The sequence below is a fragment of the Telopea speciosissima genome, chromosome 8 (assembly GCF_018873765.1).
Source record: "Telopea speciosissima isolate NSW1024214 ecotype Mountain lineage chromosome 8, Tspe_v1, whole genome shotgun sequence".
NCBI lineage: Eukaryota > Viridiplantae > Streptophyta > Magnoliopsida > Proteales > Proteaceae > Telopea > Telopea speciosissima.
In genome coordinates this window covers 42,489,119-42,507,810 of record NC_057923.1, presented here as the reverse complement: position 1 = coordinate 42,507,810, position 18,692 = coordinate 42,489,119, and the positions used below count along the sequence as shown (strand labels likewise).

Here is an 18,692-nt window from a genome sequence, read left to right as displayed (position 1 = left end):
CTTGTAGGAGATAATTGAAGCTATCCAGGGTGACACACAGCGAGATCTGAATTTCACATTGACAGATAGTGGTGTTCTCATGTTTAGGGATCGCCAATGTGTTCCTAAAGACGATCAGCTGAGGAAGGAAGTGTTGTCAGAAGAACATGATTCTCCCTATTAAATTCACCCAGGAGGTAATAAAATGTACAAGGACCTGAAAGGACACTACTAGTGGAGTGGAATGAAAAGGGATGTAGCTGAATTTGTGGCTCGGTCTCTCACTTGCCAGCAAGTGAAGGCAGATAGACAACGGCCCCAAGGCTTTCTACAGTCATTGCCCATGCCAGAATGGAAATGGGAGCATATCACCATCGACTTCATCACTGGACTGCCTCGCACACCCAAAGGTGTTGATGCTCTATGGGTTATTATGGATAGATTGACGAAGATAGCTTATTTCATCCCAATCAAGGTCACCTATTCTATAGATAAGCTGGCCCGCTTACACATTGATAACATGGTTCACCTGCATAGAGTTCCAGTTAGTATTATCTCTGATCGAGATCCCAGGTTCACATCCAAGTTTTGGGGCAGATTCTAGAGAGCTATGGGTACCCTATTGAGTTTTTGCACTGCCTTCCATCCACAAACTAACGGACAGTCAGAGAGGACAATATAGACATTGGAAGACATGCTTCAAGCCTGTGCCATTGATATGCAAGGCAATTGGGATGAGCATATCTCGCTTATCGAATTTGCCTAAAATAATAGTTATCAAGCTACTATCAGAATAGCGCCATTTGAAGCTCAGTATGGGAAGAAGTGCCATACTCCATTGTACTGGGACAAAGTAGGTGAGCGGTGTATCCTTGGGCTAGAATTGATCCAAGCATCCTATGAGAAGGTGGACTTGATCCACAAGCGAATCAAGGCTACCCAGTCTAGGCAAAAGGCCTATGCAGACCAAAGGCATAAGGATCTAGAGTTCCTTATCGGTGACAAGGTATTTCTCATGGTGTCGCCTACCAAGGGTGTTATGTGGTTCAGCAAGAAGGGCAAGCTAAGCTTGAGATATATTGGGCCTATGAGATTCTTACGAAGATTGGATCGGTGGCTTATCGGTTAGCTTTTCCACCATCTTTGGATGACGTGCTCAACGTCTTCTACGTATCTATGTTGCAAAAGTATGTGCATGACCCCAGTCATGTTTTATCCCAGGAACCACCAAAGCTGGTAGCGGATATGTCTTATAAAGAATAACCTGAGAAGATCTTGGACAGCAAAGTGGTGAATCTCCGCAATAGACCTATTCACTATGTGAAAGTGAAGTGGTGCAACCACACAGAGGAAGAAGCCTCCTGGGAAGTCGAGGTGGAAATGCGAGCAAAGTACCCTTCCCTTGGATTCTTACAAGGTAAGCCAAATTTTGGGGACTGAATTTTTATAAGGTGGGGAGGATGTTACATCCGCGCTCGAATTTACTATTAATTATAATTTCTCTCTCTTGTGATGTGTAGATTCCACTGTCGTGTACGCTGGTGAGCTATTTTCACTCGTGGTCAAACCTAGCCACAAGATAGTTGACCAGTTCACGGGCCTGCCTGTGGAGGAACGGTTCCTTAACTGGCAGTGGGGAAGATATATTGATGGTGATTTCGATGATCATCCTCCTAGTACGAGTCCCTAGAGTGAAGAGTACCGAAAGGTGTTCCCCATGTCCCCACACCTAGATATCTCTTTTGACGATGAGCTTAGCATCGCGATTGGGAAACTCTTCGGCATCATGAAGGACACGTCGTGACGGTGGACGGTCAGATACTACCCTTATGAATGTTAGTATACCTTCCCCTTGTTGGCCTTAAAGTGTGGGCCAAACTGACCAATTTCCTTAGGGTTCTACCCTTTATAGCAGCAACGGACGCACGCGCGGACTCACAAAGATTGCTACCACCCGTGCTGTTTTAGCCTTCTGGGTGTTTTCCTCATGTGGGACCCACACCCTGTGCTCGGGCATCCTATCTAGGCACCTAGATAAGGTTGGCCCCACCCTTGGTCTCCTTAGCTTATGAGTGTGCCATATAGGTGGACCCATTGGCCTAGTGGGCTTTTAAATGAGTTTTGGCTCTTAAAGCCCAACCTAAACAGGCCCTAAGTGGGGATTTGATATAAGACCAAAGCTTAGCCTTCAAGTCTCATTTACTTCTCCTACCTATCCAAAATGTTGGAGACTTGGAGCATTGAAGGCTTTGGTGGAGGAAAGCTTGAAGGGAGCAATGGAGGTGGAAGCCAACCACTAATCCATCCTTAAGGTAAATGTCCTCATCTATCTCCCTCTCTTTTCCATTTCCGGGTTTGGGAATCCCCTTGGGATCGATTCCAAGTTTGGGGTTTCTCTTGGGAACCCAATAGTTCCTATTGAATGCTCCCTTTGAGACTTATATCCCTTTCCTTTAGTGTCTTCATTAATTAATGACCTAAGTTGTTGTTCAAACATTGAAAACCTAGATTAAGTTTGGGAAGAACCTTGGAGATGGATCTAATCCCTTGAATCCCCTAAATTCTTTAAAGGACTATGAGTTTTAGACCTCCAACGAAGAGGTTTGGACTCACCTCCCCAACCCAAGGACCCGTATGGTTCCATGAATGAAGGACTTGAGGTGGGGATCTTCACAGATTTCAAAAGAATGGCGACGAATCCATGAGCGGATCCACTATCTTGTATCCACCCGTTAATCCATCCAATATAACCTAGCTATTAGCCTGGGGCGGAGCCACAAGCCAGTGAATCCGCCCGTAGCTTAGGTCGCTCTCGTGAATGTCTCAGGGTTCGGATGGATGCATGAGTAGATCCATGTTCCACATCCGCCCGTGAGTCTGTTCCATATATCTTCAGGGTTTGCCCTGGACGGATCCACGATCGGACTCACCTAGCTACCTCTGTTCCTGCATCTGCCCCTGCTGTCTTGACCCAAACTTCAAATAAACTGTTGGGATCCTTCATGGGACCCACCTATACACTTCTAACATTGTTCTCACACATCCTCAGATTTTAGAATCTGTACAGGAGTACGTGCACCAAGATAAACCTTACCAAACAGCCCAAACGACAAGTCAGCAAACAGTGAGTGGGCTTTGGGTGATGTTTGGGCTTGATATATAATATATAACTATAGACTACATGATGGTTTTTATGCTTGCATTCATCCTTAACATGTTGCATCTTTGCATATAAAACCTTGTTGGATACGAATTGATGAAATGTGGATATGTTTACTTTACTTAGTACTATTGGGTTACGGTGTAACGCCCCTAAAACCACCCTAGCGGTTTAGGGACAGTAACGGTCCACAAGATCGTTTATGTCAAGGAGATATGATCCGGAGTAGAACCAAAACACAAATACATGTCTAAATGTATATATTAAGACTTCAAATAAAGTAGGGTACGTTGTTAAACTAAGCTATTACAACTTCCAAATTAAATTTAAAATTCTTAAATAAAGGTTACAATCTCTAAAAATTAATTAAACTCAAACAAATAATAAGTTCTTCTAAGGTTGAAAGAAAGTGTAAAATTTCTAAGAGTAATTGTCATCTTTTACTCCAAATGCTTCGTCCTCTTGGACCTCCTCCTCTAGTACATCCTCACATCCAGGTTCACATTCATAAAGTTGTTCATCTAAAAAATGGTGAGGGTAAGCTTCGGGAAAAGCTTAGCAAGTAAATCCACAATAACTATACAGGTGTGAAAAACATGCACAAGTAATACGAAATGTAAAGACATACAATAATATGTATATATAGATCCGAAAAAAATAAAATAAAATGATCATAACCATATTTTCTTATCACCACTACTGTAATGAAAAGTATATATAACAATAATCAACGAAAGGTATATCGAAAGAACGTAAAATAACAAACACATCACTCCCTAATGGACTAGTGTGAACTAGTTACCATATACTGGTCAAGGCCCTCATGATAGCGGCGTATGAACCCAGCTATGATCAACTACAACACCACTGTCCCCTCTCAACATCAAGAAACTAATGGAGAAACTAGTGACTAAACTTTTCCCAGATCGACTCAAAGCCCCCGAAGGTTTACCAGCAATGCCCTCTTAGAGAGTTTTTGATCATCACCCCTCTTTCTAGTAGTCCATATAGTTCTAATAAGGGTAAGCCCGTAGCTTAAAAACTCGCTAACTTATCCTTACCCTAACATATTCACCAATGTCGGTAAGGTAAACAACAAAAATAACAATCAAGGGTTTGCTTATAATTTAAAGCTATACATCCAAGTTTGAAACTTAGGGTTAGCAACTCCCTAATTTCACCCTAACACATACTATTGAAAAGAATGAAAATAAAGTTTGAAACAGTGACTTTCATAAACATATCAATACATAGAGTGAAGACCAATAATAGGAAAGATTGGGCAAAATCTTCGTAATCACTTATCCAACATTAACATCAATGAAAATTTAAAGTAATCCCTAAACAAAATCAGATTTTTATGCATCATCCCAAAACATCATGCATTAGGTTGTAGTCATGAAGAATCATTCATAGACCTTCATCATACTATCAACAAATAGGCATTGGATTCATTAGTCTATAAACATGACATTAATAAAAATTCTATACACATATGTGAATTAAATTATAAGAAAATCACTATTCCTTGCAAGCAATCATGTGTGAACAATTTAATGGAGTGAAAGCATGAATAAAATATGTTATTGGCATGATAAATCTCAATCTAAAACTAAATTTCAGATTTAAAAATAATGTTTCAAAATAAATTTTATATGTAAAGAAAATATCAAGTATAATGGTTGAAGATCTACTCACCTTGTGTGAAGCAATTAGGGTTTCTATAAGTGACCTCAAATCAATGCTTCAATAATATTGATATATGTCTTCCTAATTTAGAACCACTTTAATAAAGTCCTATGATTAAGGTAATGATGAAATCAACATCAATATATTGCATAAACTCGGATTTGAGAAACACAGATTTTTGACAGAATGACCTACCTTCAGTAAATCAGCAATATCTCTTTGTTCAAAAATTCTTTTGGGCTGATTCAAGTTGGGTTACGAAGATAAGAGATGAGGCTATGTTTTATTATGAAATAGGATTTTCCCAATTCGACTCCAAAAAGGGTCAAAATTGGATGTCAAGTTTCTGGTTCTGCACAGTTCGAATCTCCTTCTTCTCCTTCCTTCTTCTTCTTCTTCTTCTCTCTTCTTCTTCTTCCTTTCTATAGTCCACGAATTTTCCTCTCTCCCTCTCTCTCTCTCAAATTTATGATAAAAGGAATGAGAATTGGGATTTAGTTATGGAAATTTAATCCTAACAAGAAAGAAGGTGGGAAGAATCCAATTTTGTCTCTAACTACATCTATTTACTTGTCCTCTAATGAAAATATTTTAAAAGGAATCTTGACTTAAGATTTTTAAATTAAAACTTTAGATTAGGTAATTTTATTTTAGCTAAAATTCCTTTTTTGTTGGGATTTTATTTTATGAAGACTTTCTTTTTTTAAGTTTGAGTTTCCAATCAATTGGAGATTGCCAGCTCACCTTTTCTTATCAATCCATAATACTTCCCTAGCTAAAACCTATGACCTCCCAAGTTAGAATCGTGGAAGTCCATTCTAAGCCCTATAAAATTATAAAAAATAAAATATTTAATTGCTCCTCTAAAGAATAGAACCTTAGACCTCTAACAAATTGAATTAAATGTCTAAGCACTAGGCTAGGTTACTAACTGTGAATTATTTTTCAAATCAAATTATATATGTTATAAGTAAAACCCTAATTCTATACTTAGACAAGGAATAAACTCAAAATGAGGGTATTACACTAGGGCACACTACTTACCATGCATGCGTGTGTGCACCTCCAGCTAGTCCAAGTTCCTATACTTCGGTTTGCCCTAATCCTGCAGTAGGTAAAATGACCAAATTACTCCTAGTCCAAAATCAGGGTATTACAATTCTCCACCCCTTAACAAAATTTCGTCCTCGAAATTTACATATTTGGATCTCCCCATTATGTCGGGATATTACAATCCACCCTCCTTAAAGAAATTTCATCCTTAAAATTTAAATATCTAGATCTCTAAACAGTTGCGGATACTTGCATCGCATATCATCTCCTTTTTCCCACAAAGCCTCTTGAATATCATGATTCCTCTAAAGAAGTATCACAAATGAAAATAGTATGGTTATATAGGACTTGTCCTTTGCGATCCAAAGCAAATAGGTGTTTCCTCGAAATCTGAGTCACTCTCTCCGACTGCCTATCACTTATTGGTCAAACATTATGTTTAGAAATTTAACAAATTTATTAAATCAGACTCCAAAAATTTGACTTTGATCAGACTAAATCTATTGACCAATAAATAATATCCAACATGGTAACTTGGTTCTTGGTTAAAACGTTGTATCACTAAACTAAACCAAAATCAATCTTATTATTCTTGAACCACTGATGTAATATGCAAACCTGGCCAAATAAGTCTTTAAACTTCTTGGACATTACCTCTATATCTTTATTTATTCAATCATAATCTATATCAAAGGTCCAAAATAAACTTTGTTATAACTGAACCACTCACACTTGAGTTGGACTAACCAACAAATTGATCCATAATTGACTTGGCCCTCAACCATTCGACATTTATCCATATAGAATCATTCAAGCTCAAACCATTCAAGTTCTTTTCTGTGAACCAACCATAAATCACTTAATCTCGCATACATACACCCCACAATATAAGTCAAATTGTTTTTACCTTAGCATGTTCCACTACTAAGTTTTCAAAAATTTTCAGGGTATCACATCCTCCCCTCCTTTAAAAATATTTTGTCCTCGAAATTATGTGTTCCTCAATCTTGGAAGGTCTCAAAAGTCTAGGTCTTAACTTATGGGTGTTCCACTAGGGCACACTACTTACCATGCGTGCGTGTGTGCACCTCCAGCTAGTCCAAGTTCCTACACTTCGGCTTGCCATAATCCTGCATTAGGTAAAATAACCAAATTACCCCTAGTCCAAAATCAGGGTATTACATACGGTGCCGGAACCCCAGAATTTCTTATTATATTCATTGCTTGTCATCCTGGTCTGTATGCACTGTGCCGTGCTGGTACCCGGGTACTAGGTAGAATGGGACATTGATGCACTCGGAATGCCTCTCGGGACAATAGGACTTGCATGTAGTATATCTGTGGCTAGGATTTATGCTCCCTTAATGCTACGACCCTTGCCAATAGGGGTTTATGTGTTGGATAGTTTGAGCACATGTTGCCTGTGGAGGTGGGAGATGCCAGGTCAGGGGTAGTGATGGCTATCGGGGTCTGCCACTAGGTGGTCTATGATTTCTACCAGTGTGGGCTCCCTCGTGATAATTGAGGTTTCACTGGGGTGATAGAATAAGTGACCCTTAGTGTCTCCCGAGTTATCACAGTAGCATATACCATGACTTAGACTGGTTGTTAGGTGGAAAATATCTTTAACATTACATGCATCATGGACTATGTGTGATTGTGTGTTTGTGCATTCCCCTTTCCCCTCACTGGCTCAGTGGAGCTAACCCCCTATGTACACAATTTTTTGGATTTGGATGCAGATGGTGGTTATTTGGCTGGCCTAGAAGCTCAGCCCGACAGATTATGACAGTATTAACGTAGAGGAGCCGGAGTTTGTGTCAAATGAACACGACGATGGCTGCTCCTGTGATGACTGTGCTTATGGCCTTATGGGCACTGATGTTGCTGGGGATTGTCCCCACTTTTGATTCTTTTGGGGCTTTGTGCCCATTATGAACACTTTTTGTAATAACTTACTAATATTCTGAGTAGTTATGGCATGGTCAGTTGGTGGTCAACTCAAACTACTACTGTATCACTTAGCCAGCTGAACATATTGTAACTGCCATATTTAAATATTGCTTCCGCTCTTATTATCTCCGATGTTTAATGGAATATCCATTTCTTTTACGCAAATGTAATCATTTGGGTGGGTCCTTGGTTGTTGACTATGGCTTGGGACACTGTGTCATTGATCCTGATAGGAATTGGGGTGACGTGTGTCATCCTAATCACCCTCTTGATTGTGCTTATGGCCTAAGCTTGGGATAGGGGCGTGACAAACATGGAATTGTGAATCCAATTGCACAGTAGTTAGCAGCTATGTAGGGGGAGATTCGAGATAGGGAAGTCTCCATGTAGGGGGCGTAGCCCTTTGTACTTGTTATCAAAGGGAGAGAGAAGTGCAATGACTGTTAGTGGAAGTTGCCAACAATTTCAAAGGGGAGTGTGTGGAGTGTTGTTGTCATTGTTGGCAACGTATTTGGTCATATTGGTGTTATAGCAATAGCTACTGGTGATTTGGCAAAGCCATAATGGTTAAACGGGCTACTAGTTAGTGTCAAGGTCAATTTGGTCATTTGGTAGGGTTACAGCGGCATCCGAAAATGGAGGATGACTATTGGAAGTATATTGGGTCCCTAAGAAGTGTTTGGTAAAGGCCTGAAGCAGCAGGTGAAGGCCTTGTACATCAAAAGTTGTAATTTCATAGGATCATGCAGTGGGATCCACTTTGAAGCTGTATTTGGAAGTTTGGAAGTTTTAATAGCTGAACTGGCAAAACACTCTTCACATTAAATGTAGTTTGTCGAATCATGGTTACAACACAATTTGTTTCACCTTGGTTCGATGTCAAATGAGGAAGTTATAAAGTTGTTTATGTCGTTGCACAAAAATGGAGCAAATCTGGAGAAGGACGTTTTCTTTCATAATTAGCCAAATTTTTTGGCTTTAATTTAATGACCATTATATGGAGTCATTTCCCTTTAATTTGCTAAAGTTACAGAATGTCTCTGTCCATTGGATCAAGATCTATGGGCTAGATTCCATTTTGAAGGCATATAGTGAGGTGGAGAAGGGTTGGTTCGAGAGATGCTTATGTGTGGCTTTTTAGTGGCTTGGCGCATGGTGCGTTATTCACGTGCGTCATATTGCACCAATTTCTGTTCTGGTAATTAAGCAGGTCATTATCTAGTGCATTGCAGGAGTATAGTTATCAAGACAAGATTCCATTTAAATCCATGAGATTAATTGTTGAGTTAAAGAATAAGGAATATTTTAAAGAATATTCTCATGTTGGATTAAGAGTAAAAAGTGTTTTGCAATTCCTGTTGATGTCATCGTTGATGTCACCAGGCAGATGTATGTACAGACAAATATCTGAATTGGCGTTGCTACACATGGTTTTGTCACGAAGAATCTATTTAATTACAATTATGCCCCTGATTACCGATTTTGGAGCATCCATCTGTGGAAGGCCGTATCTTAGCCATTTGGGGTTTAAAAGCTGGAACTATGGAGATCAAACTTGGAATCAAGAGATTTTAAGTTAAGCAGAATAAAGACAGAATATATGATGTGTAACTTCAGGCAAACCAAGCGAGATGATGAAGTGGTGAAACTTGAGGAGAGAGAGCTACCACAAAGTGAATGCTTTAAATACCTAGGGTCAACCTTTAACAAAGAAGGTGATATAGAAGATGATTTTTCCCATAGAATTAAAGTAGGATGGTTGAAATGGAGAGGAGCATCAGGAGTTTTATATGACAAACGTATGCCTATTAAGCTTAAGCGAAAATTCTATAGGACAGTAATAAGACCAGCGATGATTTATGGGGCAGAATGTTGGGCAGTTAAGAAGAGTCATATAGATAAGATGAGTGTAGCGGAGATGAGGATGCTGAGGAGGATGTGCGGCAAGACCAGGAGAGATAGAGTAAGGAATGTTTATATTAGAACCGAATTGGGAGTTGCACCAATCCAGGACAAACTTTGGGAGAGCCGCTTGAGATGGTTTGGTCATGTACAAAGGAGACCCACGGATGCACCAGTAAGAAAGAGTGACCAGATTCAATTGGAAGGAACTAAAAGAGGTAGGGGCAGACCTAAAATGACTATTGGAGAAGTGGTAAGAAAGGATATGCATATGGTAGGGCTAGATCCTAGTATGACCACGGATAGAGTTGTTTGGAGGTCAAGGACCCGTGTAGCCGATCCCGCGTAGGGGGATGTTCCTGGGATGCTGCTTTAACTAATGCTTAAACCTGGGATCCATGTAGCCGACCCCATTTAGTTGGGATAAGGTTATGGTTGTTGTTGTTGTATGCCCATGGTTACCGGTTTTGGAGCATCCATCTGTGGAAGGCCGTATCTTAGCCATTTGGGGTTTAAATAGGACGATTTTTTTTGAAATTGTGTGTTTTTCGAGAACTATCTATTGGAGCCACTTTCAAAGGCATGAAACGTAAAGAAAAGGTGTTATATACGGAATACACTAATTGATCAATCTCTGAAGCTACAAGGAACATTGGGATGTGTGCATCAAGTCTCGAAGGGGTACTGTAGTAGATTGATTGCTGGAATACACAAGAGAGAGGTATTATTTTATTCTACATGTCCTATTATTTTTTTTTAGGGTTTGCTTATGCGTTGAAAAAACCCTAGTTTTGTTCATGTATTGGAGAAAGGCTTGTAATTGATTTTCAATTTAACATTGCAATACCAATCAAGTTGGGGCTTGGTTGGCTTTGGAGTTGTAGCCCTAGACTGTGTAGGAACCTAGTAAGAAGCAGGTGTTGTTGCACCTAGATTGTTGTGGCGATCAGAATTTGAGTAGTGTATCGGGGACATATGAAACCTTTTATGGGTATTCCTCCATGGACGTAGGCACTTTTTGCCAAACCAAGTATATCTGATGTCGTTGCATTATTTTAATTTTCAGCAGATAGTTGAAGTGATTTTTGTGCAGAGTGGTGGGACATTGTCTGGTAGACCCAACCCCATTATAATGTGTGGTGGACGTGTCTATCTATGATTGGTAATTATGGGACTGCCCTGGACAATCTTGAATTGCAATGGGTGAAGTGTCGCCAGTAAGTTGTTTGCTAGAGATTGGAAGAAAAAATTTTGAGATCCACTGATTCGTCCCCCCTCTCAGTGGCACCTGGGAATCACAAGAAGAATAGAACAAGACTACATAAGAGAAGTGAGTATTATATAGAGGAACTCTGATTGTGAAATGAGAAGTGAGTATTAGATAGAGGAATCATCAATATTTTCCATAAAACGGTTGTAACATATAGTAACGTATGCGCTTGTGTATTTTATTGTTTTAATATGATGAGTTGTATCCTAGCTAAAATAAGGAAAATGAATTTATAAGATACAAAGCCAAAATCTAACAAGATGCACCCTATACATATAAAATAAATCAAATCCAAATTGGATTGAACTTGAATTCAAACCGATAAGAGGAAAACCAAGATAAACCAAATTCAAATCAAACCGAAACCGGCTGAAACCAAACCTTTTCTTATTGGTTTGGTTTCGGATTCACCCATTCTCACACCGATACCTATCCAACCCAACAAAAACCCATCCAATCTTATCAAAACTGAACTGAACCAAACCGAACCAACGATTGACACCCCTAGGCCCGGCCTCTAGTCTTTGTCCACACTTGTCCACTTGAAGATGAGAAATAGATGGAATATAATTGATGAATTTAAGTAATGATGTCATTTTAACCAATCACATGTTCTACCTGGGCCACCGACCACAAAAGTAAGATGATGGGAACTAAGGGTGTCAAAATCTTGCCCGAACCGATAAGTTCAACCAAAAAAACCCAGACCGAACCAAACCGATCCTTATCAAATTGGTTTTGGATTGGGGTATGATGGAACCAACTGAAAACTGAACCACGTTGAACCGATTGATATCCAAACAAAAAACCTAACCTAATGAAACCGATAAAAAAAAATTGAGTATAAGGTTATGAATAAGTGAATTGATTATCCAGTGATTTCAAGATTTGCGAGAAAATTTCTTGCTGTAAGGGGAATTGTTACAAATTATTGAGTATGAGGTTATGAATGAGGAAATTGATTTGTAACAATTCTTTCATTGATCTCCTTGTTCACTGTATTAGTTGAATAGTAAATGAATGATTTGATCATATGTGCATCCCTTGGAACCTAATCCAACTAAAAGCAATTTGGTGTAGCAATAGTGTCATACCCCACCCCAGATTAGGGTATTGTGACGGGAATACCCCTGTATTCCACACCAAAATATAGGATCGACACTTTGCAATGTCATGTACACTACCCGGTTAGAATAAGAAAGGAATCAAAGTTACAGCAAAAGCAATAAAGATGATATATCTATATATATATATATACAAAAAATAAAGACTAACTCTCTAACTATGAAACTTATTCAAATAAGGAAACTAAGAATGATTGGGAAACCAATTATACCGTACTTAGCTAACGTCTAAAATAAAGTAAAAGACATTATACATTAGAAAGAAAAAAACAGAGAGAAAATAAATCGTATAGATGTAATAATTCAAGTAATCTGCAACTAAATATACACAAAAATCATCTTCTGTTCAACACTTGAACTGCTTGGCAAAGAAGAGAAACCTAGGAAGCAGACATTATGAAAAACAGATTAAACTATTGAACAAACATTATACATCAGGAAGCATAACTTAAGTTGATTCTCAAGAACTAGAATGATACAGTTAGAAAAAAATCAAACATATAAAATCGAATAAAGAAATTATGAGGATGTACGATTCAACTACTTGGCAACTAAGAAATGAGACTACAAACGAAGAACACAAATGCCAAAATCTGGAAATGCAAATAGTAACTAACTTACTTCATTACATGCAGATGAAAGATGAATTGACTCACCACGTACCGCTGCTATTCTATGTTTGAACTTGGATGAACTATAGCTTCGGGTCGTTGATCGGTGAAAGGTGGGAGTGCGTCTAATAAACCTAAATTCACGCCGACCAATTGAAAGCTACCATGTGTCCTGGCCCAAGGAGGTAGGCCGAGTTAGGAGCAGTGGAGGACCAAGCACGGGTGCGGACTACCTCGGGTGCAGATGGTATGACGGGTATGGACCACCCTCGGGCACTGAATACCTCGGGCACGGACCGCATGACGGGTGCGGACTACCTCGAGCGCGGATCCCCTCGGGCACAGACCACATGACAGGCGTGGACCTCGAATGGGCGCGGGCATGAACATGTACCCCGGGTATGGATTGGATCCCGGACATAGACCCTGATCTAAGACCAGGCCACTACCGCCACCATCAACAAGACATGCACCATCTCAAGGACTCTAGGCCACTGCCTAGTAGTCACGTCATCCCCGAAGGACTCAAACACCAAAGACCTTATCCAACAAGCGCAAGCGTCTATCTACTGGAGACATCAACTCTATCCGGACACTATCTCCCGTAGAGGGGCAGCCAACCAAGGGAGAACCCTGCCACCCAAGGACTCTATCAACTATGAGGACTACCCATCATCGACTGGGACTCTCCACACCGCCACATTCCACTATAAAAGAGAAGGTACTCTACCCCATCAACCCATCTTGAATATATTGAATTCTGTTATTCATCTGTTTGCTCAGAGAGATCTAACTTAGGCATCGGAGAGTCCTAAGCCGGAACCACACTGGTTCTCCTTTGTCATCCTGGTCCTTTTCCAAGTTACGGCACTCGAGGGACCATTGAACAATTTCCTGACGCAACAGATTGGTGCTGTCTATGGGAACAACGCTAGCCATCGTACCTACTAGCTTGATTCCATAACTACTCAATGGCACCATGGGGTAAGAAGATCGCTCCCTCCACCAACAATGCTATGAGGGAGGGGAATGGATCACCTCCTCCAAAGAGCTCACGTCGTAGGGCCAATGACCATGCCTCTTAGGAGAGGGAGGTCCTGGAGAACCAATAAGTCGAGGTAGTCTACCTCAACCCCGAAGCAGCCGTGGAGCCAGTACCTAACCCTAATGCACCAGCGACTGTGGGTCAGATCAATAACTTGCAGCGGTAGATCCTCAATGACCAACGACTCTTTCGAGACTACCTGAGGCAGCGTGCGACATCCCATCATCACAGGGTGTTGCCAGCACCAAGGATAGATCTTGTCCCTCGATAGGAGCAGAGCCCTAGGAGGTCACCTCCCAGGGGTGATAGGTTAGAGAGGTACACCAAGAGCGCAAGTGCCACTCACTAGCGGGGGGATCCCTCCCAGCATCCCAGGAGAATAGCGGACCTCCCAGTACGGTCAGACCGTGGGAGGACACCATCATATAGGTTCGTGGTACCTAGCCCAAAAGGGTCTATCAGGAGGTCAGTGTTCCAATGTCGACTAGGAGGAAGTCACACACCAGGGCGGAGCCAGACCTACCGAGAAGAAAGCCCCTCATGTTCCCGCCAAGGGCCATTGCAACGTGACCATTCGCCATCCCGCCAACACTCAAGATGGGAGGGGACTTCAAGGAGAGGACGAGAATGAGATCGTAGTGAACGTTCGGCCAGATGTGAGGGATAGTCATGAGAAGAGGAGCTAGATAAGAGACTCCGAGATTTGGATGAGAAGTTGGAAGGATTGAAGAAACAGACCAAGGGCGAGACACACTCGATCCCCGGGCAGCATCCATTATCGACATAGATCATGGCAGCCACACTTCCCTCCAGGTTCAGGTTACCCACCTTCATACTCTACAGTGGTACCACAGACCCTAATGATCACATCAACTACTTCAATGGGATGATGACCTTATATGGGGGATCAGACGTGGTCTCCTGCTGAGCGTTCCCTACATCTCTCAAGGGTGCTGCTACTTCATGGTTCTCTAGACTACAACTAAGGTCAATAGGTTCGTTCGTAGAGTTATGCGAATAGTTTGTCACCTACTTCCAAAGCAGTGTCAAGCAGAAGAAGACCATGGTCAATCTACTGAACGTGATACAGAACCCTGGAGAGTCCCTTAGGGAGTATGTCAGCAAGTTCACTAAGGAGTCCTTGGAGGTTCAAGACTTAGACGACCATACCCAGCATGCAGCCTTGGCTGGGGGCATCAGAGACCAGGACTTGATCAAAGACTTGACACGTCATGAGACCAGGACCCTGAAGGAGCTTCTAGAGCGGTGTAATGAGTTCGCCAACATGGCCGAGGTACTACAGGTTTGGAAGAATGTGATCGAGGCCAAGCCACAAGATAACAAGAGGTCGGCGCCGGATGACCACAAAGAAAGCAAGAGGTCAAGGACAGAACGTCGACAGGAGAAGGGCAACTGTCCATCATGAAGGAGCAACCGTCGCCCAGAAAGGGGCGAGTGAGCAAGCAGCCCAGAGTTCACACCCCTAAACACCACCAGGTCCCAGATCCTTATGCAAATCCAATACCGTGACCTACTCTGTTGGCCACGACCCATGCTAGCAGGAGCTGAGAAGCGTAACCCCAACAAGTACTGTCTCTTCCACAAGGATAACGAACATGACACAGAAGACTACTACCAACTGAAGAGGGAGATAGAGCAACTTGTAAGGGCAGGGAGTTTGAACAAGTACGTGAAAGGAAGACGTGATTGTCGGGGAGACCGAGGTCGTGACCGAGAAAGAGAAGAACCAAGAAGGGAGGAAAGGAGGACAGATCGAGAGAGAGACCACCCAGAAGAGAGGAGGGATGTAGTAGAGCCAAGTAACACCAAGGGAGCCCCCATCCTAACCATACTAGGAGGACTAGGGCAAGAGTCTATTAGGAAGGCCAAAGCCCATGCCAGGTTCGTGGGAGTAGCAGAGAAGCCAAGCAAGGTAGCCAAGACCAAGCTGATAATCTCCTTCTCGGATGCAGACATGGAAGGTGTGAGCTTTCCACATGAAGATGCCCTAGTAGTGCAGTTAGAGATAGCCAACCGACCAGTGTACAGGGTACTGATAAACACAGGGGTGTCTGTGGACGTGCTCTCATTGGAAGCCTACCACCAATTCGGGTTCGGGGATGACCAACTCAAACCAGAGCCGACCTACCTCCATAGGTTTTCGGACGCCAACGCCTCCATCAGAGGTACCATAGAGTTGCCCATCACCTTCGGAGAGCATCCTTAACAAGTGACCATCTTGGTGAACTTCATGGTCGTCAGGTCCGTGGTGTCCTTCAACGGCCTCCTAGGGCGGCCATCTCTGATAGCCCTTAGAGGGGCCGTATCACCACTCCACTTGAAGATGAAATTCCCCACTGATATTGGGGTAGGCAAAGTCCGAGGAGATCAGAAGAAGGCCAGAGAATGCTATGCCACCTTTGTCAAGAAAAACAATGGCAACACACGTGGAATGACAGTGTGCATAAAAAAAAATGACACTGTGCATAAAGAACCTGGTCACTCAGCAAGGACGACCCTTCCAAGGTTGTACAGGTTGGCTCACTATTGAGTAAAGAATATAAGGATGAGCTTGGGCGTCTCCTCCAAGCAAACATGTACGTCTTTGCATGGTTTACCTTGGACATGCCAGGCATACCATAGTCCATTGTAGAGCACAGGCTACATGTAGACCCAACCAAAAAGCCTATCCAATAGAAGTGGCAGAACTTCAACCTCGACCGACAGGCAGCTATAAAGGAAGAGGTCAAAAAACTGAGCCAATCAGGGTTCATTAGAGAAGAAAAGTTCTTGATCTAGCTTGCGAATGTGGTCATGGTACCAAAGCCCAATGGGAAGTGGAGGATGTACGTCGATTACACGGACCTGAACAAAGCATGCTCGAAGGATAAGTACCCACTGCCCAGGATCGACCTGTTGATCGATGCTACTATCGACCATGAGATGCTGAGCTTCATGGACGCCTACTCTGGGTACAACCAGATCCTCATGCATGAGGATGATGAGTCCTATAACATATTTCAGACGGATAAGGAAAACTACTGCTACCGTGTCATACCATTCAGACTGAAGAACGCAGGAGCTACCTACCAGAGGATGGTCAATAAGATGTTCGAGGAACAGATTGGACATAACATGGAGGTGTATGTAGATGACATGCTAATGAAAAGTGTCCAAGCCCACCAAAACCTGACCGACCTAGAGGAGGCATTTAAGGTACTGAAAAGGAACTAGATGAGGCTAAACCCTACAATGTGCGCCTTCGGTGTAACATCAGGGAAGTTCCTAGGGTTCATGGTCTCAGTACGGAGAATAGAAGCCAACCCATCCAAGATCAAGGCCATCCAAGAGATGGCACCACCTCGGAAGGTCAGGGAAGTGCAGAGGTTGAATGGAAGGGTTGGCGCCTTTTCAAGGTTCGTGTCATGGTTGGGAGACAAGTGCCTACCATTCTTCAAGATATTGAAGAACCTCCGAAGTCCTAAAGACTTTGCATCGACGGAGGAGTGCCAAAAGGTGTTCGATGAACTAAAGGAGTACCTGGAGAATCCACCACTGCTTGGGCGACCAGAACCCAATGAAGAGTTGTAAATCTACTAGGCCGCCACCCTGGTCACGGTAAGCGTAGTACTGTTGAGGGAAGAGGGTAGAATATAGAGACCCATCTACTATATCAGTCATGTCCTGATTGATGCAGAGACCAGGTACACAAGGATTGAGAAGGTAGCCTACGCGCTGGTGATTACGGCTAGGAAGCTATGACCCTACTTCCAAGCCCATACTATCACAGTACTCACCGACCTACCACTGAAGAAGGTACTCCATAAGCCAGACGTCTCCAGATGGTTGATAGCTTGGGCAGTAGAGTTGAGTGACCATGACATCAGGTTCCAACCACGGACGACCGTCAAAGGCCAAGCTTTGGCGGACTTCATCGCCGAATGCACCCTATCTGAGATCGAGCCAAAAGCAGAAGAACCAGAAGAGCATGATCGAGGATCATGAGAGATGTTCATGGACAGTGCGCGTAATATAGCAGGAAGTGGGGCTGGCTTCATACTCACTAGCCTCGAAGGTTTCCAAATCTAGTATGCTGTCCGATTCACATTCTAAGCATCCAATAATGAAGCAGAGTATGAGGCACTACTAGCTAGACTCCGGGTGGCCAAGGCCATCTAAGTCAAACATCTATCCATCCAGAGTAACTCCCAGCTTGTAGTGAACCAGGTGAATTGAGAGTATGAGGCAAAGGTCGAGCAAATGGTTGCATACCTAGCATGTGCTCGAGCATTGATTGGGGAGTTTGTGAAGTTCGAGATGGTTTGGGTTCCCAGGATCGAGAATGCCACTGCCGATGCCCTATCCAGGCTAACCAACGATGAGCTCCAAAACCTGGCCAGTGTCGTCTACGTTGAAATACTACATGAGCCAACATATCAGGAGAAGCAGGTCAACGAGATTGAGGAAGGACCTAGCTGGATGGACCCTATACTCAACTACCTACAAAATGACATCTTACCAGAAGATACGATCGAAGCAAGGAAGTTAAGGATGAGAATAGAAAAATACACTGTCTTTGATGGAGTACTATACAAGAGGGGGGTCATAGCACCACTACTCTAGTGCCTAGGACCCAAAGGAGCCAAGTATACCTTGGTGGAGGTCCATGAGGGATATACGGAAGCCACATGGGAGGGTGAGCTCTAGCCTACAAAGTCCTCCGCCAGGGGTTCTACTAGCCACGGATGCAAGAAGAAGCAATATAGTATGCCAAGACTTGTGAGCAATGTCAATTGTTCGTCCTAGTACCCCATCTACCCGCCACCAAATTGACATCGATCATCAACCCCATCCCCTTTGCCATGTGTGGGGTGGACATCCTAGGCGACTTCACAGCAGCATTTGG

General features: G+C 42.6%; 1 protein-coding gene across 1 annotated transcript in view; it reads left to right on the top strand.

The window, feature by feature from the left end:
* Window positions 1-223: 223 nt before the first annotated feature.
* Window positions 224-18,692, top strand: part of LOC122672311 — a 29,198-nt gene continuing 10,729 nt past the window's right edge. The window contains exons 1-5 of the mRNA XM_043869805.1: window positions 224-552; window positions 754-985; window positions 1,030-1,166; window positions 1,263-1,396; window positions 1,500-1,520. Coding sequence (XP_043725740.1) covers window positions 224-552; window positions 754-985; window positions 1,030-1,166; window positions 1,263-1,396; window positions 1,500-1,520 — 853 coding nt within the window. The remainder of the gene's footprint in view (window positions 553-753; window positions 986-1,029; window positions 1,167-1,262; window positions 1,397-1,499; window positions 1,521-18,692) is intronic.